This window comes from Oncorhynchus mykiss, chromosome 12 (assembly GCF_013265735.2).
Source record: "Oncorhynchus mykiss isolate Arlee chromosome 12, USDA_OmykA_1.1, whole genome shotgun sequence".
Lineage (NCBI taxonomy): Eukaryota > Metazoa > Chordata > Actinopteri > Salmoniformes > Salmonidae > Oncorhynchus > Oncorhynchus mykiss.
Window position 1 is genome coordinate 102,501,108 of NC_048576.1, and position 25,694 is coordinate 102,526,801.

The 25,694-nt window shown below is 40.1% G+C and overlaps 1 protein-coding gene across 1 annotated transcript in view; it reads right to left on the minus strand.

Moving 5' to 3' along the window:
* LOC118937843 (NLR family CARD domain-containing protein 3-like) overlaps positions 1 to 25,694 on the minus strand; it is a 303,083-nt gene that overhangs the window by 258,995 nt on the left and 18,394 nt on the right. The window contains exon 5 of the mRNA XM_036939582.1: positions 101 to 217. Coding sequence (XP_036795477.1) covers positions 101 to 217 — 117 coding nt within the window. The remainder of the gene's footprint in view (positions 1 to 100; positions 218 to 25,694) is intronic.

Genomic DNA, 25,694 nt, shown 5'->3' on the forward strand with positions numbered 1-25,694 from the left:
TGAGATTACATCTCCTCATCCAGGGAGTACACACACACACACACACACACACACACAGGGAGGGAATGTTAGTTGACCATGACCCATGAGTTCTTCTTACCTTTGTTCAGTAGAAAAGTCTCCCTCTCTAAACTCTATAGGTAGATCCATAGACCAGTCACTCTTCATGGACACACAGCTGGGAACAGGGGAGGCTGGTCTCTTCTGCTTGATTGGTCTTCAACACAACAGAGACAAACATTACATCTCTCATCTACTCTGAGCTCAGATGGGGAAACATAAGAAGAGTTTCACAAATAGAACTGACTTCCAGACGTTAGTTAACGCGCGCGAGCAGTGTGTCATTTTTAATAACGAAATTCAATTTGCGACGCGAGCGTTGTAGTCAGTCTGTCAGCCCCGCTAAAAGGCTGGTGTCGTTATTCTGCCTTCTCCGGGGGATGTTGAGGTACATTTACTAACCGGGAGGGTTGAATGATGTAATTTATTAGAGGGCTGGAAGACGCACTCTCGAGGTTGTTTACTCGCTATATCAGATATTAAGATGATTTTTATAATGAATGTATACTGAGGTTGATGTTCTGACTAGTGATTATTTACCCGGGGTTCAATACCTGCTATTGAGGCGCCCTGAAAATAATATTCAAAAGTTTGGTCCTTGGACACAGAGGGGTTAAACACTAAAGTTACCGTCCATCTAGTGAAGAGAGGAGAACCGGACAGAGGTAGCCAGCATCCGTCAACGAGAAAGGGAGAAGCCCCACCGGGATTTAACAGGTGGAAGAAACAACCGGGGAGCTCCATCGGTCCACAAGAAATGCAGACAGCCGGTGATGATGTAGTGGTAGCTATGGTAACTAGGATGCTGCTGGTAGAGTAGCTAGCTAGCTTACCGAGTTGTACCGACTAGCTAGGATAACTAGGATGCTGCTGGTAGAGTAGCTAGCTAGCTTACCGAGCTGTACCGACTAGCTAGGAGGTCGTTCGTCTGTCCCTCGTCTCGATGATGAATCCGGTGAAACACAAATTGAAACAAGGATAGAGAGTGAAAAGGATCTGGCTACACTCACACTGTCCCTGACCGTAAAGAAAAAAAGCAAATTGAACAGTAAACTTCGGTGTCTCAACACTGTAACAAACTCCGTCATTATTCCCCAAGATCACCTCAGTCCACTCTGCGCGTAATCGACTTGGCGCCACACCGAACGGGGACGCGTACAGTTCTGTACGGGGACGCGGACAGTTCTGTACGGGGACGCGGACAGTTCTGTACGGGGACTCGGACAGTTCCAGAACACTGACATGAGCAGTGGAACACAATCAACTAAACCCAGTCTTTACAGTGGGTTACATTAGTAATATTCATTTTTTTATTATTATGTGAAACAAACATTTTATAACAATATGTTGAGATCTGGGACCATATCGCCAAAGTGTCTCAGAGTAGAAAATGGGTCGTATAAGTGCTGAGAATAAAGGCATTTTACACTTATGGGTATAAGTAGGGTAACTATGCATGAAGTCTCTAGTCAGCAGATATTTAGGACACCTCGTGAGCTGTCCTAAGTAGTTAAGAGTTAACATCAGGTGTCCTAAGTAGTTAAGAGTTAACAGCAGGTGTCCTAAGTAGTTAAGAGTTAACAGCAGGTGTCTTGATAATACTATAGAATAATGCAGTGAGTCAGTGGTTCCTGCGCCACATGTAATTGCTTTGTAGTAGTTAAAATAATGTTTTATATTTCTATGTGATCAACCCATAAATAATATAGACCTACATGCAACAGTATGTCTTGTGCTTTTGACAATGATTTATGTGTAATAATTAATAATTATGTATAACAAGTGATACCATGTATGTCTCTAAAGCGTTTTGTCTTCATTTTGGCAGATTAACTCATGCTTATTCCCCAAGATTAACTCAGGTTTTCACCCAGTGGCTAAGGAGTTGGACCTGTGGCCTAAAGGTGGCTGGTTCGAATCCCGGTGAGGCCGGGTGCTGGAAAATGTGCTATTTGCTAACTGCTGGCTAACTTTCTGGTTAATTCCTTAGATCTCAAACCTGCCCCATCTTTCCCACGCCAATTGCTAGACTTTCAAATAGAGGTTACCAGGTCATTCAGTTCAAACCACATATGAAAAATAAAACACGTGGCTTGTTGATCAAGTGTTCTGCCTTACAATAATAAATATAATGAAATAACAAAACAAAAACACTAAAATGCTGAGACAGGTTTAGATTAACAAAATAATCTAAATGCTATTTAGTACCATAATGGTATTTACTAACATAATAATATTACTAAAACAGTTTCTAAAATAATTAGGGTTTAGGTTAATGCTAAATAGGTAATACGTAGGGTTAGATGCTGATGTAAAAAGGGCTTTATAAATACATTTGATTGATTGTTAGGTTGAGGGATTTTAAGGCAAAAAACAGTATGTGTTTATAGTTCTCTTCTCTTGCTCCTCCCTGTGGCCTCTGGGTACTACATAACTCATTCACGACACCTGCTAGGCTCATAATCTGAAGTAGCAACTGCATCAGATCTACAAATCAACTAGCTAGACCTGTCCATTTGTTTTCTAACTCAGTGAAACTGCGCAGCTTTCACTCAATCCGATGTCTACGAACGAACATTTCGATGCATATCAAATTAACCAGCAGCCATGTAGAAACAAGACATAAAAAAAAGTGTTATTTCTTAATTTAAAACATTTCTTCTGGCTGTTTAAATTGGCCACTTCTTGAAAAAGAGGACAGGGACATACGTTTTAGTTAGGTGGTATACCTTTTTCTGAAAACAAATATGGTTAACCATGACCCGAAAAGGTTTCAGGTTTAGCACTGTCGGTCACCACAACGTGTATCCAGGGCGAACAGTGATCACGCTCACCAAGTAGCTTTAACCCTGTTAATATAAGATACCTGACGTCAGCCTGCCGGCAGGTGTCATTGATACAATAGTGCAGCTGCCATTGTGATTCAGAACAATGAGCTGGGAATAGAACGTTCAGAAGGTGAGTTGGTTCCACGGAGCTCAATAGAACTAATAGGAGCTGCCATTGTGATTCAGAACAATGAGCTGGGAATAGAACGTTCAGAAGGTGAGTTGGTTCCACGGAGCTCAATAGAACTAATAGGAGCTGGCATTGAGACTCAGAACAATGAGCTGGAAATAGAACGTTCAGAAGGTGAGTTGGTTCCACGGAGCTCAATAAAACTAATAGGAGCTGGCAGGGTGACGCAGAACAATGAGCTGGGAATGAATAGAACGTTCAGAAGGTGAGTTGGTTCCACGGAGCTCAATAGAACTAATAGGAGCTGGCAGGGTGTCGCAGAACAATGAGCTGGGAATAGAACGTTCAGAAGGTGAGTTGGTTCCACGGAGCTCAATAGAACTAATGGGAGCTGGCAGGGTGACGCAGAACAATGAGCTGGGAATGAATAGAACGTTCAGAAGGTGAGTTGGTTCCACGGAGCTCAATAGAACTAATAGGAGATGGCAGGGAGAAGAATGAACAAAAATAAGGCCTGTTTTGTAGCGATTACTAAATAACATAACGTAATATTATGAAACTGGGCTCCATGGCGGATGCAATGAACTAGTTATCAGAAAAAAACGGTGTTGTAAATGTCATGTTTCCAGCCTACTTGAGGCGCACCGAAAATAATATTCAAAAGTTTGGTCCTTGGACACAGAGGGGTTAAACACTAAAGTTACCGTCCATCTAGTGAAGAGAGGAGGGGTAAAGAACGGAGCAGAAGAGACATGTTTGTTGTTTGCTGTAACTAATGGTCAACGTTGTATTGTAATGTATGTATTGTAATGCCAGAGTTGACGTGGGCCATCGTTCAAAAAAAGAGATGCCTCCCTGACCACCAGTGTGTTTGGATATAATGAAGATCAATTCAGTGAAGAAGAACCTCTAGAGTTCTGACCAAAGAGCCCTATAAAGGGTTCTATATATACTGTATACTCAGACAGGCTAACCTCCTATAAAGGGTTAAATATATACTGTATATATACTGTATACTCAGACAGGCTAATCTCCTATAAAGGGTTCTATATATATTCTATATATACTGTATACTCAGACACTTCCTAACCTCCTATAAAGGGTTCTATATATATTCTATATATACTGTATACTCAGACACTTCCTAACCTCCTATAAAGGGTTCTATGTATATTCTATATATACTGTATACTCAGACAGGCTAACCTCTGTCGTGGAAATTTCCTCTATTTACCAAATCATGGGAGCAAACCACACACACAAGTCAGAGTTAGTTATCAAAGTCCATCTTTAATTATCTGAGCTCTATCACAACCCTGTGACTCTCAGATTGATTCAGTGTCTCCCAGTGAATCCTCTGAGAGCCCCTTCCACATTGTAACTGAAGTCCTTTATAGTAAAGACACACACACAGGATAAGACAGCATAGACACAATTCATCGTTCAGCTTTGTCTCCTTTCCCAAACCCCAGAACCATAAACCAATCCTCCAAATCAACAGGCATATATCAAATTGTCATTTAGATACAACCCACTCAAAATACAAACTCCTGGACAAACTCACGGAGAGGAGGGTGAGGCTATAGGTTAAGATAGAAACAACATGAGAGGGAGCATAGAATGATTCCAGACACTGCAACCTTCCTTTCCCCACTATGGGGAAGGTAGAGAGTGAAAGATATGTTTACACATGATGACACTTTGACCTCTCCCCTCTCAGCGGCCATGCAACTTAGTCTTGACATAGAACAGATACTGCAACCCTGCCCACAGTATTATACAAAAATACCATTCTGATGAGAATTAACTTACACACATTTGATAAATATAAAACATCTTACATATGTTACCAACAAATTCTGAATCTTCCCTAACACCTCCTGTAAAGGGTTCTATATATATTCTATATATACTGTATACTCAGACACTTCCTAACCTCCTATAAAGGGATCTATATATATTCTCTATATACTGTATACTCAGACAGACTAACCTCCTGTAAAGGGTTCCATATATATTCTATATATACTGTATACACAGACACTTCCTAACCTCCTATAAAGGGTTCTATATAGAACTTTAGTGGTTCTGTATATGTAGGAAGATCCCTTTTTGGTTTCAACAGGAGTGAAGAGTGTGTTGATATAACGGATATATTGTCAGAATTCAGCTTGTAACAATGATCAGAATAAAAACTATAAAGTTATGCCTGCCAACATATTAGATAATAATCAAGAGGCTAAATGATTGTGTCATGCTAACATTTTATAGAGGTGTGTGCGTGTGCGTGTGTGTGTGTGTGTGTGTGTGTGTGTGTGTGCTGGTGACACAACCACATATCACAGTCTAATATACAGGATACAAACATTCCATTCCAGTTATACAGCGTTTTGCAAAACAAAAATTCATACACAAAAAACTATTAATTAAAATCTTAGAACAACAATATTTTCCAGACAAGGTTCCCCTGAGCAACACTGTCTGATAAATAACAAATGTGTAAAAATGGTGGAAACACATTTTAGAAACAAACAACATTGTAATCTCACCTCTTAGTTTTGGTGTCATGCTCCCCAGAGAGTCTCATTTTAGAGGCAGGGCCCCCCTCCTCTCTCTCCCCAGAGAGACTCATTTTAGAGGCAGGGCCCCCCTCCTCTCTCTCCCCAGAGAGGCTCATTTTAGAGGCAGGGCCCCCCTCCTTTCTCGCTCCAGAGAGACTCATTTTAGAGCACTGACCCCTAAACAGAGATCCAACATGTTGGTTGTGGTTAACACAGTGACAACTAAACAGAGATCCAACATGTTGGTTGTGGTTAACACAGTAATTATTGAAGGTCAGATGTTCTCTTTTATTCATTATCTCTTAGAAATAAAACATTTACTAACAGACACATCCAAACAGTTAGGTGATTTAATGCATCACATGAATATGTAGTCGTGATTTATAATTTTCACCTTTTGTCCATAATAATAATAATATAATAATAATAATAACAATATAATATATAATAATATGAATAATAATGTCTCACTTTCTCTTTTAATAATTTCTCTCATTCTAGTGTGTTGCTTTGTTCAACAGGTATGATATTATGATGCTGTTACTGAATTCAGTTCATAATATTAATGTTAAGAAAAGTCTGTTCAGTGGTTTCATACCAAATTACACAGGAAGCAGGAGCTCATTGGAATTTAGAAAACAACAAATGTTCTGATATTCTGAAAGACGACTTACAATTTATACATAAAACATACACACATTGTAAAATAACCAGAATATAGGAATATATGAACAACATGTTTTTGAATGCCTACGCCCCAGTTAGCTATATGAACAACATGTTATAATGTGACTTGACTACACCCAGTTAGCTATATGAACAACATGTTATAATGTGACTTGACTACACCCAGTTAGCTATATGAACAACATGTTTTAATGTGACTTGACTACACCCAGTTAGCTATATGAACAACATGTTTTAATGTGACTTGACTACACCCAGTTAGCTATATGAACAACATGTTATAATGTGACTTGACTACACCCAGTTAGCTATATGAACAACATGTTATAATGTGACTTGACTACACCCAGTTAGCTATATGAACAACATGTTATAATGTGACTTGACTACACCCAGTTAGCTATATGAACAACATGTTATAATGTGACTTGACTACACCCAGTTAGCTTTTGAACAACATGTTATAATGTGACTTGACTACACCCAGTTAGCTATATGAACAACATGTTATAATGTGACTTGACTACACCCAGTTAGCTATATGAACAACATGTTATAATGTAACTTGACTACACCCAGTTAGCTATATGAACAACATGTTATAATGTGACTTGACTACACCCAGTTAGCTATATGAACAACATGTTATAATGTGACTTGACTACACCCAGTAAAATATATGAACAACATGTTATAATGTGACTTGACTACACCCAGTTAGCTATATGAACAACATGTTATAATGTGACTTGACTACACCCAGTTAGCTATATGAACAACATGTTATAATGTGACTTGACTACACCCAGTTAGCTATATGAACAACATGTTATAATGTGACTTGACTACACCCAGTTAGCTATATGAACAACATGTTATAATGTGACTTGCCTACACCCAGTTAGCTATATGAACAACATGTTATAATGTGACTTGACTACACCCAGTTAGCTCCATTTTGTATGATTGAACTGTCACGTAGCTGTCCCAGGTGAAATGGACTGTTAGATCTGAGTGTTTTACTGTCATTCACTATACTAAAATAACACCATACATTTAATGTCGATACACACTTTACAATAATCCCTGGGAAGAGTCTTACCTTGTAGCCTGAATTCACAACCAGAACATGTCAAGTCATTGAGATATTTTCCGTTGTGCTGAGAGAGAACCTTCCTGATGACAAGTGTCTCTGTATCTATATTCTAGGTACAGTTGATCTCTGGATGCAATAATATCTGGTCAAAGTCTAGTGACACAACACCATAGTATATCATAACCATAACAGCAGTTTAACCTTTGGCCAGTAAAGGCCATGGTATATTATTACATGTAGAATCATTATGATGATCCAGGTTCATATTATAACATGTAGAATCATTATGATGATCCAGGTTCATACTATAACATGTAGAATCATTATGATGATCCAGGTTCATACTATAACATGTAGAATCATTATGATGATCCAGGTTCATACTATAACATGTAGAATCATTATGATGATCCAGGTTCATACTATAACATGTAGAATCATTATGAGTATCCAGGTTCATATTATAACATGTAGAATCATTATGATGATCCAGGTTCATATTATAACATGTAGAATCATTATGATGATCCAGGTTCATACTATAACATGTAGAATCATTATGATGATCCAGGTTCATATTATAACATGTAGAATCATTATGATGATCCAGGTTCATACTATAACATGTAGAATCATTATGATGATCCAGGTTCATACTATAACATGTATAATCATTATGATGATCCAGGTTCATACTATAACATGTATAATCATTATGATGATCCAGGTTCATACTATAACATGTAGAATCATTATGATGATCCAGGTTCATACTATAACATGTAGAATCATTATGATGATCCAGGTTCATACTATAACATGTAGAATCATTATGATGATACAGGTTCATACTATAACATGTAGAATCATTATGATGATCCAGGTTCATATTATAACATGTAGAATCATTATGATGATCCAGGTTCATACTATAACATGTAGAATCATTATGATGATCCAGGTTCATACTATAACATGTATAATCATTATGATGATCCAGGTTCATATTATAACATGTAGAATCATTATGATGATCCAGGTTCATACTATAAATGTAGAATCATTATGATGATCCAGGTTCATACTATAACATGTAGAATCATTATGATGATCCAGGTTCATATTATAACATGTAGAATCATTATGATGATCCAGGTTCATACTATAACATGTAGAATCATTATGATGATCCAGGTTCATATTATAACATGTAGAATCATTATGATGATCCTATTATAACATGTAGAATCATTATGATGATCCAGGTTCATATTATAACATGTAGAATCATTATGATGATCCAGGTTCATATTATAACATGTAGAATCATTATGATGATCCTATTATAACATGTAGAATCATTATGATGATCCAGGTTCATATTATAACATGTAGAATCATTATGATGATCCAGGTTCATATTATAACATGTAGAATCATTATGATGGATCCAGGTTCATACTATAACATGTAGAATCATTATGATGATCCAGGTTCATACTATAAATGTAGAATCATTATGATGATCCAGGTTCATACTATAACATGTAGAATCATTATGATGATCCAGGTTCATATTATAACATGTAGAATCATTATGATGATCCAGGTTCATACTATAACATGTAGAATCATTATGATGATCCAGGTTCATATTATAACATGTAGAATCATGATGATGATCCAGGTTCATACTATAAATGTAGAAACATTATGATGATCCAGGTTCATACTATAAATGTAGAATTATTATGATTTTACCAACCCCAACCCCAGCCTCAGCCCCAGCATCAACCCCCAACCCCAGCCTCAGCCCCAGCATCAACCCCAACCCCAGCCTCAGCCTCAGCATCAACCCCAACCCCAGCCTCAGCCCCAGCATCAACCCCCAACCCCAGCCCCAGCATCAACCCCCAACCCCAGCCTCAGCCTCAGCCCCAGCATCAACCCCAACCCCAGCAACCCTTCAGAAAAAATCGTACCATAAAGACAGACCAAAAGGCAAGGTGGCGGATTGGAATTTTATAGGAAATAAACCAATACTAGTCTTGGGAGACTCAAATGTTAATATAATCCCTCCATTTCATAACCCAAACATACAAGTGGACAGTTACCCTGGAGCAACATTTTACCATTTCACAAAGGTTCTGGAGAAAACAGCGGTTCATTTAGACACCAGCATAGTGGTTCTCTCGGTGGGCATAAACAATATGGATAATGACCCATACAAAACATCAATCAAACATATTGCATCAATGCACAAGGAAGCAAGAGTCACTTTCCCTAATGCAATTATTTACATCCCCATTATTTACCACTCACACCTCCTTTCACTAGTTCGAAAACAAAACCTCAGTCATTTTATTTATTTATTTATTTATTTCACCTTTATTTAACCAGGTAGGCAAGTTGAGAACAAGTTCTCATTTACAACTGCGACCTGGCCAAGATAAAGCAAAGCAGTTCCACAGATACAACGACACAGAGTTACACATGGAGTAAAACAAACATACAGTCAATAATACAGTATAAACAAGTCTATATACAATGTGAGCAAATTAGGTGAGAAGGGAGGTAAAGGCAAAAAAGGCCATGGTGGCAAGGTAAATACAATATAGCAAGTAAAACACTGGAATGGTAGTTTTGCAATGGAAGAATGTGCAAAGTAGAAATAAAAATAATGGGGTGCAAAGGAGCAAAATAAATAAATAAATTAAATACAGTTGGGAAAGAGGTAGTTGTTAGGGCTAAATTATAGGTGGGCTATGTACAGGTGCAGTAATCTGTGAGCTGCTCTGACAGTTGGTGCTTAAAGCTAGTGAGGGAGATAAGTGTTTCCAGTTTCAGAGATTTTTGTAGTTCGTTCCAGTCATTGGCAGCAGAGAACTGGAAAGAGAGGCGGCCAAAGAAAGAATTGGTTTTGGGGGTGACTAGAGAGATATACCTGCTAGAGCGTGTGCTACAGGTGGGAGATGCTATGGTGACCAGCGAGCTGAGATAAGGGGGGACTTTACCTAGCAGGGTCTTGTAGATGACATGGAGCCAGTGGGTTTGGCGACGAGTATGAAGCGAGGGCCAGCCAACGAGAGCGTACAGGTCGCAATGGTGGGTAGTATATGGGGCTTTGGTGACAAAACGGATTGCACTGTGATAGACTGCATCCAATTTGTTGAGTAGGGTATTGGAGGCTATTTTGTAAATGACATCGCCAAAGTCGAAGATTGGTAGGATGGTCAGTTTTACAAGGGTATGTTTGGCAGCATGAGTGAAGGATGCTTTGTTGCGAAATAGGAAGCCAATTCTAGATTTAACTTTGGATTGGAGATGTTTGATATGGGTCTGGAAGGAGAGTTTACAGTCTAACCAGACACCTAAGTATTTGTAGTTCTCCACGTATTCTAAGTCAGAGCCGTCCAGAGTAGTGATGTTGGACAGGCGGGTAGGTGCAGGTAGCGATCAGTTGAAGAGCATGCATTTAGTTTTACTTGTATTTAAGAGCAATTGGAGGCCACGGAAGGAGAGTTGTATGGCATTGAAGCTTGCCTGGAGGGTTGTTAACACAGTGTCCAAAGAAGGGCCGGAAGTATACAGAATGGTGTCGTCTGCGTAGAGGTGGATCAGAGACTCACCAGCAGCAAGAGCGACCTCATTGATGTATACAGAGAAGAGAGTCGGTCCAAGAATTGAACCCTGTGGCACCCCCATAGAGACTGCCAGAGGTCCGGACAACAGACCCTCCGATTTGACACACTGAACTCTATCAGAGAAGTAGTTGGTGAACCAGGCGAGGCAATAATTTGAGAAACCAAGGCTGTTGAGTCTGCCGATGAGGATGTGGTGATTGACAGAGTCGAAAGCCTTGGCCAGATCAATGAATACGGCTGCACAGTAATGTTTCTTATCGATGGCGGTTAAGATATCGTTTAGGACCTTGAGCGTGGCTGAGGTGCACCCATGACAAGCTCTGAAACCAGATTGCATAACAGAGAAGGTATGGTGAGATTCGTAATGGTCGGTAATCTGTTTGTTGACTTGGCTTTCGAAGACCTTAGAAAGGCATGGTAGGATAGATATAGGTCTGTAGCAGTTTGGGTCAAGAGTGTCCCCCCCTTTGAAGAGGGGGATGACCGCAGCTGCTTTCCAATCTTTGGGAATCTCAGACGACACGAAAGAGAGGTTGAACAGGCTAGTAATAGGGGTGGCAACAATTTCGGCAGATAATTTTAGAAAGAAAGGGTCCAGATTGTCTAGCCCGGCTGATTTGTAGGGGTCCAGATTTTGCAGCTCTTTCAGAACATCAGCTGAATGGATTTGGGAGAAGGAGAAATGGGGAAGGCTTGGGCGAGTTGCTGTTGGGGGTGCAGTGCTGTTGACAGGGGTAGGAGTAGCCAGGTGGAAAGCATGGCCAGCAGTAGAAAAATGCTTATTGAAATTTTCAATTATGGTGGATTTATCAGTGGTGACAGTGTTTCCTATCTTCAGTGCAGTGGGCAGCTGGGAGGAGGTGTTCTTATTCTCCATGGACTTTACAGTGTCCCAGAACTTTTTTGAGTTAGTGTTGCAGGAAGCAAATTTCAGCTTGAAAAACCTAGTCTTGGCTTTTCTAACTGCCTGTGTATAATGGTTTCTACCTTCCCTGAACAGCTGCATATCACGGGGGCTGTTCGATGCTAATGCAGAACGCCAGAGGATGTTTTTGTGTTGGTTAAGGGCAGTCAGGTCTGGGGAGAACCAAGGGCTATATCTGTTCCTGGTTCTAAATTTCTTGAATGGGGCATGTTTATTCAAGATGGTTAGGAAGGCATTTAAAAAAAATATCCAGGCATCCTCTAATGACGGGATGAGGTCAATATCCTTCCAGGATACCCCCGGCCAGGTCGATTAGAAAGGCCTGCTCGCTGAAGTGTTTCAGGGAGCGTTTTACAGTGATGAGAGGAGGTCGTTTGACCGCTGACCCATTACGGATGCAGGCAATGAGGCAGTGATCGCTGAGATCTTGGTTGAAGACAGCAGAGGTGTATTTAGAGGGGAAGTTGGTTAGGATGATATCTATGAGGGTGCCCGTGTTTAAGGCTTTGGGGAGGTACCTGGTAGGTTCATTGATAATTTGTGTGAGATTGAGGGCATCAAGTTTAGATTGTAGGATGGCTGGGGTGTTAAGCATGTTCCAGTTTAGGTCGCCTAGCAGCACGAGCTCTGAAGATAGATGGGGGGCAATCAGTTCACATATGGTGTCCAGAGCACAGCTGGGGGCAGAGGGGGGTCTATAGCAGGCGGCAACGGTGAGAGACTTGTTTTTAGAGAGGTGGATTTTTAAAAGTAGAAGTTCAAATTGTTTGGGTACAGACCTGGATAGTAGGACAGAACTCTGCAGGCTATCTTTGCAGTAGATTGCAACACCGCCCCCTTTGGCAGTTCTATCTTGTCTGAAAATGTTGTAGTTTGGAATTAAAATGTCTGAATTTTTGGTGGTCTTCCTAAGCCAGGATTCAGACACAGCTAGAACATCCGGGTTGGCAGAGTGTGCTAAAGCAGTGAATAGAACAAACTTAGGGAGGAGGCTTCTAATGTTAACATGCATGAAACCAAGGCTATTACGGTTACAGAAGTTGTCAAAAGAGAGCGCCTGGGGAATAGGAGTGGAGCTAGGCACTGCAGGGCCTGGATTCACCTCTACATCGCCAGAGGAACATAGGAGGAGTAGAATAAGGGTGCGGCTAAAAGCAATAAGAATTGGTCGTCTAGAACGTCTGGAACAGAGAGTAAAAGGAGGTTTCTGGGGGCGATAAAATAGCATCAAGGTATAATGTACAGACAAAGGTAAGGTAGGATGTGAATACAGTGGAGGTAAACCTAGGTATTGAGTGATGAAGAGAGAGATATTGTCTCTAGAAACATCATTGAAACCAGGAGATGTCATTGCATGTGTGGGTGGTGGAACTAATAGGTTGGATAAGGTATAGTGAGCAGGACTAGAGGCTCTACAGTGAAATAAGCCAATAAACACTAACCAGAACAGCAATGGACAAGACATATTGACATTAAGGAGAGGCATGCTTAGTCGAGTGATCAAAAGGGTCCAGTGAGTGGAGAGGTTGGTTGAGGGTCACGGCGATTTAGACAGCTAGCCAGGCCATCGGTAGCAAGCTAGCATAGGATGGAGGAATGTTGTTAGCCACCTCTTGCGTTCGGTCAGTAGATTAGTGGGGTTCCGTGTGGTAGAGGGGATTAATCCAAATCACACAACAACAACAAAAATAAGAACAATAGATATAGTTATAGAGGCCCGAGAAGGAAACATAATAATAATTAAAATAAATAAATTGTCCGATTGTCTATTCAGATAGCAGCCGGTAAGACAGCTAACGGTTAGTGGGCCGCAGATGGGCGTTCAGGTAACGTCGCGACGGAGGAGCCAGCCGGAACTCCTTCAGGTAGATAACGTCGGCAGTCCAGTTGTGAAGGCCCGGTGGGGCTCCGCGTAGGCAGTAAAACGGGTCCGGATAGGTGACTGCAGCCCAGGAGTGAATGATGGAACTCCCGGAGCTGGCTAGCACCGGAACAATCGATGTTTGCTCCGGAATCGACGAAAGCCGACTGTCACACGGATAGCAGCTAGCTAGCTGTGAGATCCGGGTATGAATGTCCAGAGAGCAGTTGAAATCCAGGGACATGAAGAGAAAAATTGGTCCGGTATGTTCCGTTCCGAGCCGCGCCGTACAAAACTGGCGATATATTTTCGATAGATTTTCGAGCTAAAGGATAGCTGTGGTTAGCTGAATACTAACGATTTGCCAGTAAAGAAGCTAACTAGCTTCTGATTAGCTTCTGGGCTAGCTCCTGGCTAGCTTCTGGCTAGTTTCTGGCTAGCTTCTTGGAGTTTCTGGCTAGCTTCTTGGAGGATTACAGATCTGAGGTAAATAATACTTTTTTTATAAATATAAATTGGTGAGGCGGGTTGCAGGAGAGTGTTTAGAAGATGAGTTGATGGAAAATAAAAATAAAATGTATGTGAAAAAAGTTGTAAATATATATATACAGGACACGATAAGACGAGGACAAAAGACGTCTGAACTGCTATGCGATCTTGGAAGAGACGGTTAACGGTCATTAACGGTTAGATCACCACACATGGCCCATTTCTCTTGGAGATACCCCATGATGAATTCCACACAACAACAGACCTGATACACTGGACAACAACCACAACAGACCTCATTTTTAAGAATTTGTGTGAGCAGCTAAATTTAGAATAGGCTCTACCCACAATTTGGACCCACCTAGCCACACCACACCCTTCTTTTCCCCCCAACCCCCTGTACTCTCTCCCCCCTTTCCTCCCCCAGTTGCTTTCTTAGATTACCCAGCAGAGGGGGTAGTTGACCCCCTCTCATCAAACATCATGAATTTATCCAAGTCTTTTCAACTCACAACAGCACAGACCCAACTTTTGGAGAGGGGGTTGTCTTTCATTCCCCGCCCTGGTAAATTTGACTGGGAAGAACTTCATAGGGACACACATAAATATCATAGATGACTTAAACTTCTAGACTACTTTGACTATCAGACAAATGACACCCATTTACCCTTCCTTCAATCTGGGAACCCAAACTGTCCCAGATAGATAGGAGGGTAAAGAACCTAATCAGAACCGACCAAGACACCCTTCACAACTATCACACCCAGGCAGATAGAGAGGACAACATCACCCGCATCGAAAGACAAGCCATAACATAACTTATAAACAACCCTCACATAATATTGAAACCGGCAGATAAGGGATCTAAAACAGTGATCCTAGATAAACATCAATACACATACGAGGCAAATAGACAGTTATCCAACACCAAGTATTATGTACCAATAGGAAACAGCCTACAAGCACAGACCCAGACTAAATTACGTAGAATCATACAAACACTTTATGATAAACGGCACATCACGAAAAAACAACGAGACTTTCTATTTGGCCCAGACACTCCACCACCTAGACTGTTTTACCTGCTTTGCAACATTCATAAAGAACCAGAAACCTGGACTATTCCCCATGAAGTTCCTCCTGGCAGGCCAATCGTATCAGACTGTAATAGCATACAACATAGCCCAATATATTGATCATTATATCAACCCTCTCTCCACTAGAGACCCCATCTACCTCAGAGACACGTATCACTTTCTTGAGAAGATCAAAACCATAGTTGTTCCCTCCCAAACATATATATTCACTATAGACATTAATAGCTTAAACACTAACATAAATACAGCAACAGGAGTACAGACGGTCAGAAATATTTTCCATGCACACCCAGATATCAATAGACCAGACAATGAAATACTACAATTATTAGAAATCAGCCTCACACACAAGGACTTTATATTCAATGATAAGCACTACTTACAGGTTGTTACGGATACAAGTATCCTGTGTGTGTGTGTGTTTCTTTTCTCTCCTTTTCCCCTCACAGGTGAAAATCATCACTCCCCAATCAGTCAACAATCAATCATCAATCAGAAGACACACCTCCTCCTGTTTCCTACCCTATCACAGTTCCTTCCCCATGGTTTAAAACCCCCATAATTTGTTTGCTCTAGAGCTCAATCTCTCTGTAAATGCCATGTCTGTAGGACTCTGTGTTTCACTCGCTCTCTGTGTATTAATTAACTTCTCTTTTGTTTGAGCACCTCCATAGCACTTTGTCCTCACCTGTGAGTATTGTTTTTGGTTATGGTGTTTGTTTGATTGCTGGTGGGAAAAGGGGAAACCAAGACAAGTCGCCCATGGGCATACACTACCCGTAGGTAGACTTTGTTAAATACACTAGTTAGAACTGGGCGGACCACCCACTGTATTTTTGGTTAGTTAGCTCTTGTTGAAATAGTCTAGTTTAGGGGTGTTTTTGAATACTTATTGTTTCTTTCCTTGGGTCCAGCTCAGCCCCTTTTCCTGCTCCCCCCATTACCGTGTGTTTATTAATAAACCCTGAGTTTGACGCTAGATTTCAGTAGTCGTGGTTATTTTGTTCTCACTTTTACTTTCTCGCAATTATAATTTGCACGAGTTATGTTACGGGTCTTACTACCATCCCCCCCCTAGACTGTCGGGCCAAAAGGGATTCGTAACACCCCATATCCCTAGCTTCTCTTTATTCAACCTGCCATCTACCCACCTGGGGACTGAGGGTTATGAGAGAACCCCCACATCACTGGCTTCTCTTTATCCAACCTGCCATCTACCCACCTGGGGACTGAGGGTTATGAGAGAACCCCCACATCACTGGCTTCTCTTTATCCAACCTGCCATCTACCCACCTGGGGACTGAGGGTTATGAGAGAACCCCCAAATCACTAACTTGTATGTTCTACAGCCTTGACAAGATAAGGAGGGGATGACTGGGAGGCAGGTTGGCATGTATTGTCATGAATCTTGCCCTGGAGGCAGGTTGGCATTTATTGTCATGAATCTGGAAGAAGTTCAGTAAAGTGGTCACTATCTGACACAGGCACAAAGTAATACAATCTGATTTTAATCCTACAGCCAATTTTTACTTTGGAGCTGGGGCTAGGGGGCACAAGGAGTTCCCTAAAGGGAACACCCCCTCCCATTCAGCTGAAAAAATATTATTTAGTAATATTTCATGTTCCCACATTAACAATACAATGTATTGTACAGCAAATGAAAGATAAACATCTTGTAAATCTACCCATCGTGTCCGATTTAAAAAAAAATATTTTACAGTGAAAACACAACATATATTTGTTAGATGACCACTAAATTCAAAAACACACACAGTGATTTTTCAGTCACAAAAGCATAAATATAGATTAAATAACTATAGATAAAATTAATCACTAACCTTTGATTATCTCCATCAGATGACACTCATATGACATCATGTTATACATGTATTGTGTGTTTTGTTCGATAATGTGCATATATATATATATATATATAAAGGATCTCAGTTTACATTGGCGCGTTACGTGCAGTAATGTTTTGATTCCAAAACATCTGGTGATTTTGCAGAAATACTCACAATAAACATTGATAAAAGATGCAAGTGTTATTCACAGAATTAAAGATAAATGTATCCTCTATACAACCGCTGTGTCAGATTTAAAACAAACTGTACGGAAAAATAATAATCTAAGAATGGCGCTCAGAACCCAAAGAAATAGCCGCCATTTTGGCGTCAACAGAAGCTACAAAAAACAATAAAAATATTCACTTACCTTTGAATATCTTCATCAGAAGGCAGTCCCAGGAATCCCAGTTCGACAAATTACTGATTTGTTCCATAAAGTTCCAAAAAGCCCATAATTTAGCCACTTGTTAGCTTGTTCAGCCCAGCATTCAATCCTCAAAAAGCACGAGCAATTCCTCCAGACAAAAACTCAAAAAGTTCCGTTACAGGTCGTATAAACAAGTCAAATGATGTATGCAATCCATATTTAGGATGTTTTAAACATTGATCAGCAATAAGGTTCCTACCGGAGAATTTCATTGTCTGATGAAAAGCATAGGAACGGGAGGACACTCTCTCGTGACCGCGTGTAACGAGACTGAGGCTTCCTGCCAGACCACCCACTCAAAGAGCTATTATGAGCCCCACCTTTATAGTAGAATCATACAACCAGAATCTAAAGACGGTGACATCTTGTGGAAGCCCTAGGAAGTGCATGCTCATCCATATCTAAGGTAGACATCCAATGGCACTGTTTTCTAAATTGAGTTCTCACTTCCTGTTTGGAATTCTTCTCAAGGAATTCTTCTTGTCTGCCATATGAGTTCTGTTATACTCACAGACATGATTCAAACAGTTTTAGAAACGTCAGAGTGTTTTCTATCCACCAGTTATAATATTATGCATATATTCCCATCTGGGACTGAGTAGGAGGCAGTTCACTCTGGGCAAGCCTTTCATCCAAAAGTGAAAATGCTGCCCCCTAGCATCAACAGGTTCTAAATATCTGGAGGAAATCACGCTGTTCTGCCTCCAGGTCAAGATTCATGACAAACATGAACCTGCGACTGGGAGAGGCAATGTAAAATCTAAATAAAAATTGTTTTCACAATCAACATGCCTTTTCTTGTTTCAATTATGTTTTATTATGAAAAATACAATATCTTCTTGTATACTTGTACAACTAAATAAACTAAAATCACATTTTATTTGTCACATACACATGGTTAGCAGATGTTAATGTGAGTTTAGCGAAATGCTTGTGCTTCTAGTTCCGACAATGCAGTAATAACCAACGAGTATTCTAACCTAACGATTTCACAACAATGACCTTATATACACAAGTGTAAAGGGATAAAGAATATGTACATAAACATACATGAATGAGTGATGGTACAGAACGGCATAGGCAAGATGGAGTAGATGGTATCGAGTACAGTATATACATATGAGATGAGTAATGTAGGGTATGTAAACATTATATTAAGTGGCATTGTAAAGTGGCTAGTGATGCATTTTTTTCCATCAATTCCCATTATTAAAGTGGCTGGAGTTGAGTCAGTATGTTGGCAGCAGCCACTCAATGTTAGCGGTGGCTGATAAACAGTCTGATGGCCTTAAGATAGAAGCTGTTTTTCAGTCTCTCGGTCCCAGCTTTGATGCACCTGTACTGACCTCGCCTTCTGGATGATAGCGGGGTGAACAGGCAGTGGCTCGGGTGGTGATGATGCACCTGTACTGACTTCACCTTCTGGATGATAGCGGGGTGAACAGGCAGTGGCTCGGGTGGTGATGATGCACCTGTACTGACTTCACCTTCTGGATGATAGCGGGGTGAACAGGCAGTGGCTCGGGTGGTGATGATGCACCTGTACTGACCTCGCCTTCTGGATGATAGCAGGGTGAACAGGCAGTGGCTCGGGTGGTGATGATGCACCTGTACTGACCTCTCCTTCTGGATGATAGCAGGGTGAACAGGCAGTGGCTCAGGTGGATGTTGTCCTTGATGATCTTTATGGCCTTTCTGCGACATCAGCAGTGTATGTGGAGCGTATGTCCATATATAATTGTACTATTTGTTATTCAACATAAAAGACGTACAACAAATGATCACATTGGTATTTTAACAGTGTTATTGTTTAAATTGTTTAAATTTAAGAGTTTAAATGTTTAAACAGAGGATCCATCTAAACAGTATTAAACAAGATGATAAACAGAGGATCCATCTAAAACAGTATAAAACAAGATGATAAACAGAGGATCCATCTAAAACAGTATAAAACAAGATGATAAACAGAGGATCCATCTAAAACAGTATAAAACAAGATGATAAACAGACGATCCATCTAAAACAGTATAAAACAAGATGATAAACAGAGGATCCATCTAAAACAGTATAAAACAAGATGATAAACAGAGGATCCATCTAAAACAGTATAAAACAAGATGATAAACAGAGGATCCATCTAAAACAGTATAAAACAAGATGATAAACAGAGGATCCATCTAAAACAGTATAAAACAAGTGCAGTATGTTCTGAGAATGTTACTTTAACATCAACTCATAACGTCACACTATAACTTCATGGGAGTCTTGTGGAAAGACTGCATGTTGTTTTGGGTGGATTGAGTGACGTCTTCATCAACATTTGCAGAATATTCCTGTAATATTTTCACCTCTTGTCAGACGCCAACAGTCTAGTCGGCTGCAGACATTCATAAGGAGTTCTAGTAGTTTATTTCCCATTTGCAGGTATTAAAAGTAATACATACATTGTAATTCCTTGTTGGAGCTCTCTCACATATAGGACAGTACATACCAGAGGAGGCTGCTGAGGGGAGGACGGCTCATAATAATGTCTGGAACAGAGTTGTGTGTGTGTGTGTGTGTGTCCCGTGTGTGTCTGCTGTGTGTGTGTGTGTTTGAGCTGTTGTTTATGTTTGTGTCTGTGTGTGTGTCAGTGTTTGTCTGTGTCAGTGTGTGTGCCATGTGTGTGTCCGCTGTGTGTGTGTGTGTGTCCAGTGAGTGTGTGTGTGCCCAGTGTGTGTGTCAGTGTGTGTGTGTGGCCAGGGTGTGTGTGTCAGTGTTTGTGTGTGTCCAGTGTGCGTGTGTCCAGTGTGTGTGTGTGTCCTTTGTGTGTGTGTCCAGTTTTTGTATGTGTCCTCTGTGTGTGTGTCCTGTGTGTGTGTGTGTGTGTGTGTGTCCTGTGTGTGTGTCCAGAGTGTGTGTGTGTCCTTTGTGTGTGTCCAGAGTATGTGTGTGTATGTGTGTGTCCAGCGTGCATGTGTGTGTGTCCTGTGTGTGTGTGTGTGTCCTGTGTGTGTGTGTCCAGTGTGTGTGTGTGTGTCCTGTGTTTGTGTGTACAGTGTTTGTATGTGTCTATTCTGTGTGTCCAATGTGTGTGTGTTTGTGTGTGTCAGGTTATTATTTACAGGGACACTGAGGAGTCTTCATCATAATGAACCCTAAACCCTGGATAGAGGGGCTCAGTGAATGTGGAGATGAATGTGTACAGGTGGGTCAGTGTGTCAGAGGAGGCTCTATAGAAGGACAGAGTGCCGGCTTGCCAGTCCAGATACACTCCTACTCTGTGGGAGCTGGAGGAGGGGACGTCTATTATAGTGAGATTATTATTGTGCCAGGCAGTGTAACTGTTGTCATAGCAGAACAGACTCCAGGATTTGTTATTGTATCCAAGACAACAGTCATCACCCCTTCCTCTCCTGCTGATTCCTTTATATGTCAATCCTATATCAGCCCCTCTCCCACTCCACTCTACCTCCCAGTAACAGCGCCCAGTCAGACCCTCTCTACACAGCACCTGCTCACAGTCCTCAAATCTCTCTGGGTGATCAGGATACGGCTGTTTCTCTCTCCTACATGTCACCTTTCTGTTCTCCTCAGACAGAGAGAGGAGTCTGTTTACTGTGTTTAGGTCCAGTGTAAGATCACGGACATCTGATGGATGAAACCAGACACAATATTAGAAATCATCATCATTCACATTAGAATGTTATACTCACTTTTCACTAATTCATTTAATGTAGATGTTTCTAGGTATCAAAAGGAGGTAACTTGAGACTTGTTGAATGATCATATGTTATACTGTATGGTGATATAAAACACACTTATTCACATTAATTACACACAGACATATACACACACACACACAACCGGACACACACACACAAATATTCACATTGTCAAAGCAACTACTGGTAAACTTTGGTGTCCCTGATATCTGCTTCTGTAGAACTACAGCTGATATTTAATGTGACCAAGTAAGTAATGATGGTGGTCTTTGACTTCGACTTAACATACATGAAGGGCACTTTTCGGCATTTGCTGTATGATCGATGAGAATTTCCATATTGCAAATGTACAAGAGACAGTGCCTTACAAGACGTCCGGGACGTGCACAGGGGCCAGATCTTCCAGTGAGTCATCAAACCAAGTCTCTCGGACATTCGGTTTCCGTTTTCTAAAATGTTCAAATATTGGTCATTTTTCCGCTGTTCCGGTAAATTCCACCAAATGGCGAATGGAATCTTATTGCAAATGTACAAATATCACCAATCACGACATGGCCATTTTTCCTAAAAGGAATAGACTTAGAAGATGAAACTTGGTGAGCATAGGTTCGGACAAGATGGCGTCGAGGCCTCAACGCTTTTTTGAGTTAAGGCAATTTTTCTGGGATTAAATGTCAAAACGAAAATAGAAAACGCTGATTTGAACACTTCACGTCAAAGTACATGAACCTACGGTGTCAGGAAAGAAAGAACCAGCCATTTATCTATGGTAATTTAAGAGAAATAGAACCAACAAAGCAAAAATGATATAACCGCCATATTGTGCAGTCAACAGAAGTCAGAAATTACATCATAAATATTCACTTACCTTTGATGATCTTCATCAGAATGCACTCCCAGCAATCCCAGTTCTACAATCAATGTTAGATTTTTTCGATAATGTCCATTTCTTATGTCGAAATAGCTTTTTTTTGTTAGGGCTTTTGGTACACAAATCCAAATGCGCATGCAGGTTCAGCTGAACGTCGGACAAAAAGTTCAAAAAGTTATATTACAGGTCGTAGAAACAATTCAAACTAAGTATAGAATCAATCTTTAGGATGTTTTTATCATAAATTTTCAACAAACTTCCAGCCGGAGAATTCCGTTGTCTGTAGAAAAGCAGGTCGCTCTCATGTGAAATGCGTGACCAATGCGTGACTCTTCCAGACCACTGACTAAAAGAGCTCTCATCCGGCCCCACTTCACAGTAGAAGCCTCATTCAAATTCCTAAAGACGATTGGCATCTAGTGGAGGCCTTAGGAAGTGCAACTTGACCCATATCCCACTGTGTTTTCGATAAGGGCTGAGTTGAAAATCGACCAACCTCAGATTTCCCACTTCCTGTTTGGATTTTTCTCAGGTTTTTGCCTACCATATGAGATCTGTTATACTCACAGATATCATTCGAACAGTTTTAGAAACTTCAGTGTGTTCTATCCAAATGTACTAATCATATATATATATATATTAGCAACTGGGACTGAGGAGAAGGCTGTTTACTATGGGCACCTCTGGGCACCTTATTCATCCAAGCTACTAAATACTGCCCTCCGCCCTAAGAAGTTAAGTTCCTATGAAATCCTACTGCAAATGGACAAAACCTATGCCATACGGACAAGTAAAACAATTATGACAATAAAATATGACAAAAGTATGTATGTACAGTTCTTAAACATGTGTAATTGACAAAAGAATCGAAAGAATTTCGAAAAACTGTCCAGAAAGCACTTTTTAAACCTCTTTGGTACAAGTAGCGTCCCACCTCGACAACAGCCAGTGAAATTGAAGGGCGCCAAATCCAAAACAACAGAAATCCCATAATTAAAATTCCTCAAACATACAAATATTAAACACCATTTTAAAGATAAACGTCTTGTAATTCCAACCACAGTGTCCAATTTCAAAAAGGCTTTACTGCGCAAGCACACAATGCGATTATGTTAGGTCAGCAGCTAGTCACAGAAAACCATACAGCCATTTTCCAGCCAAGGAGAGGGCTCACAAAGGTCAGAAATAGCGATTAAAATCATCACTAACCTTTGATGATCTTCATCAGATGGCACTCATAGGACTTCATGTTACACAATACATGTATATTTTGTTCGATAAAGTTCATATTTTTATCCAAATATCTCAGTTTACATTGGCGCGTTATGTTCAGAAGTGCATTGTCTCAAACAAACATCCAGTGAAAGTACAGAGAGCCAAATCAAATTACAGAAATACTCACTATAAACGTTGATCTAAGATACAAGTGTTTAAAATACATTTAAAGAAACTTCTACTTAATTTCTTGGCCCATCCCGTTAGCGGGATCATTTTCGTCAGCAACCCCTGAATAGCATAGCGCCACAGTCAAATAATATTACAAAAAAAATATGCATATTCATATTCATGAAATCACAAGTGCAATATTGCAAAACATAGTTTAGCCTTTTGTTAATCCACCTGTCGTTTCAGATTTTGAAATTATGCTTTACAGCGAAAGCAATCCAAGCATTTGTGTAAGTTTCTCGATAGCATAGCATAACATTATGTACATTATGTACACTAAGCATTACGTCACGAAAATCAGAAAAGCAATCAAAATAATAGTTTACCTTTGATGATCTTCGGATGTTTTCACTCACGAGACTTCCAGTTACACAACAAATGTTCCTTTTGTTCCATAAAGATTATTTTATAGTATTTTTAAAATACCTTTTTGTTTGTCGCGTTATGTTCCACAGGAAAGATCACGACAACGCAGGCTTTATGGCGAAAGCACACTTTTAGTCCAGTAATCAAAAATGCACAAGACACGAGCACAAAGTCTAGACGAAAAGTCAAAAAAATTCTATTACAGTTTCTAGAAACATGTCAAACGACGAATCAATCTTTAGGATGTTTTTGTCATAAATCTTTAATAATATTCCATCCGGACAAGTTCTTGTCTTTATAAATGAAAAGGAACTAAACTAAAGGCTTTTAACCAGACCACTGGTTCAAACTGCTCTTATTCACTCCCCCTTCACAGTAGAAGCCTGAAACAAAGTTCTAAAGACTGTTGACATCTAGTGGAAGCCTTGGGAAGTGCAACCACATAGACACTGAATATTGGAAAGGCAATCACTTGAAAAACTACACACCTCAGATTTCCCACTTCTTGGTTGGATTTTATCAGGTTTTCGCCTGCCATATGAGTTCTGTTATACTCACAGACACTCACAGACACTCAGAGACATCATATGTATATCCTAGCCTCTGGGCCGAAGTAGCAGGCAGTTTACTCTGGGCACGCTATTCATCCGGACGTAAAAATAATGTCCCCTATCAGTGAGGTTAGGGGGTGATAAGTTTTAGAATTTTTTTTCAAATGTTCAAAATTTGACCATTGGGTCTTGACTCGATGTTTTGCAATATGACAATTTACTGTAGAGCGCACTCGCCATCTTTTGGATTTTTGCTTTGTGACATTTGGCATTACCAAAAAGCTTTGAATGATCTGTCGTCCATTTGAGAGGTATTTGACATCTTGTATATGTTTCGTACGGTGCCAATATTAATATAATTAATATAATTAATAACATCTACATATAACCAACAACCCACTACTGTACATTATAACCTAGACTACTTTACATAATATAACATCTACATGTCACTAACAACCCACTATTATACATTATAACCTAGTCTACTTTACATAATATAACATCTACATATCACTAACAACCCACTACTATACATTATAACCTAGTCTACTTTACATAATATAACATCTACATATCACTAACAACCCACTACTATACATTATAACCTAGTCTACTTTACATAATATAACATCTATATATCACTAACAACCCACTACTATACATTATAACCTATACTACTTTACATAATATAACATCTACATATCACTAACTACTTTAGAAAATATGTTCCCATACATTTTTGTCCATTTCAGGGGGTTCTTCCCTTACTTGAATTAAGACTTATTCTTAGTCATATTCTTCACAGCAGTCAACACTCACATTTTCTAAGCCCAGGTTTCATTGTGTTCTCTCCACCATGTTCCACACTGTAGCGGTAAGCAGAAGAACAGACAGTCATTGAGTGATACACCTGAACTCACTCACACACACACACACACACACACACACACACACACACACACACACACACACACACACACACACACACACACACACACACAGACACAGACACAGACACAGACATACTAGACTGACACAGACACAGACATACTAGACAGACACAGACATACTAGACTGACACACACACAGACACAGACATAC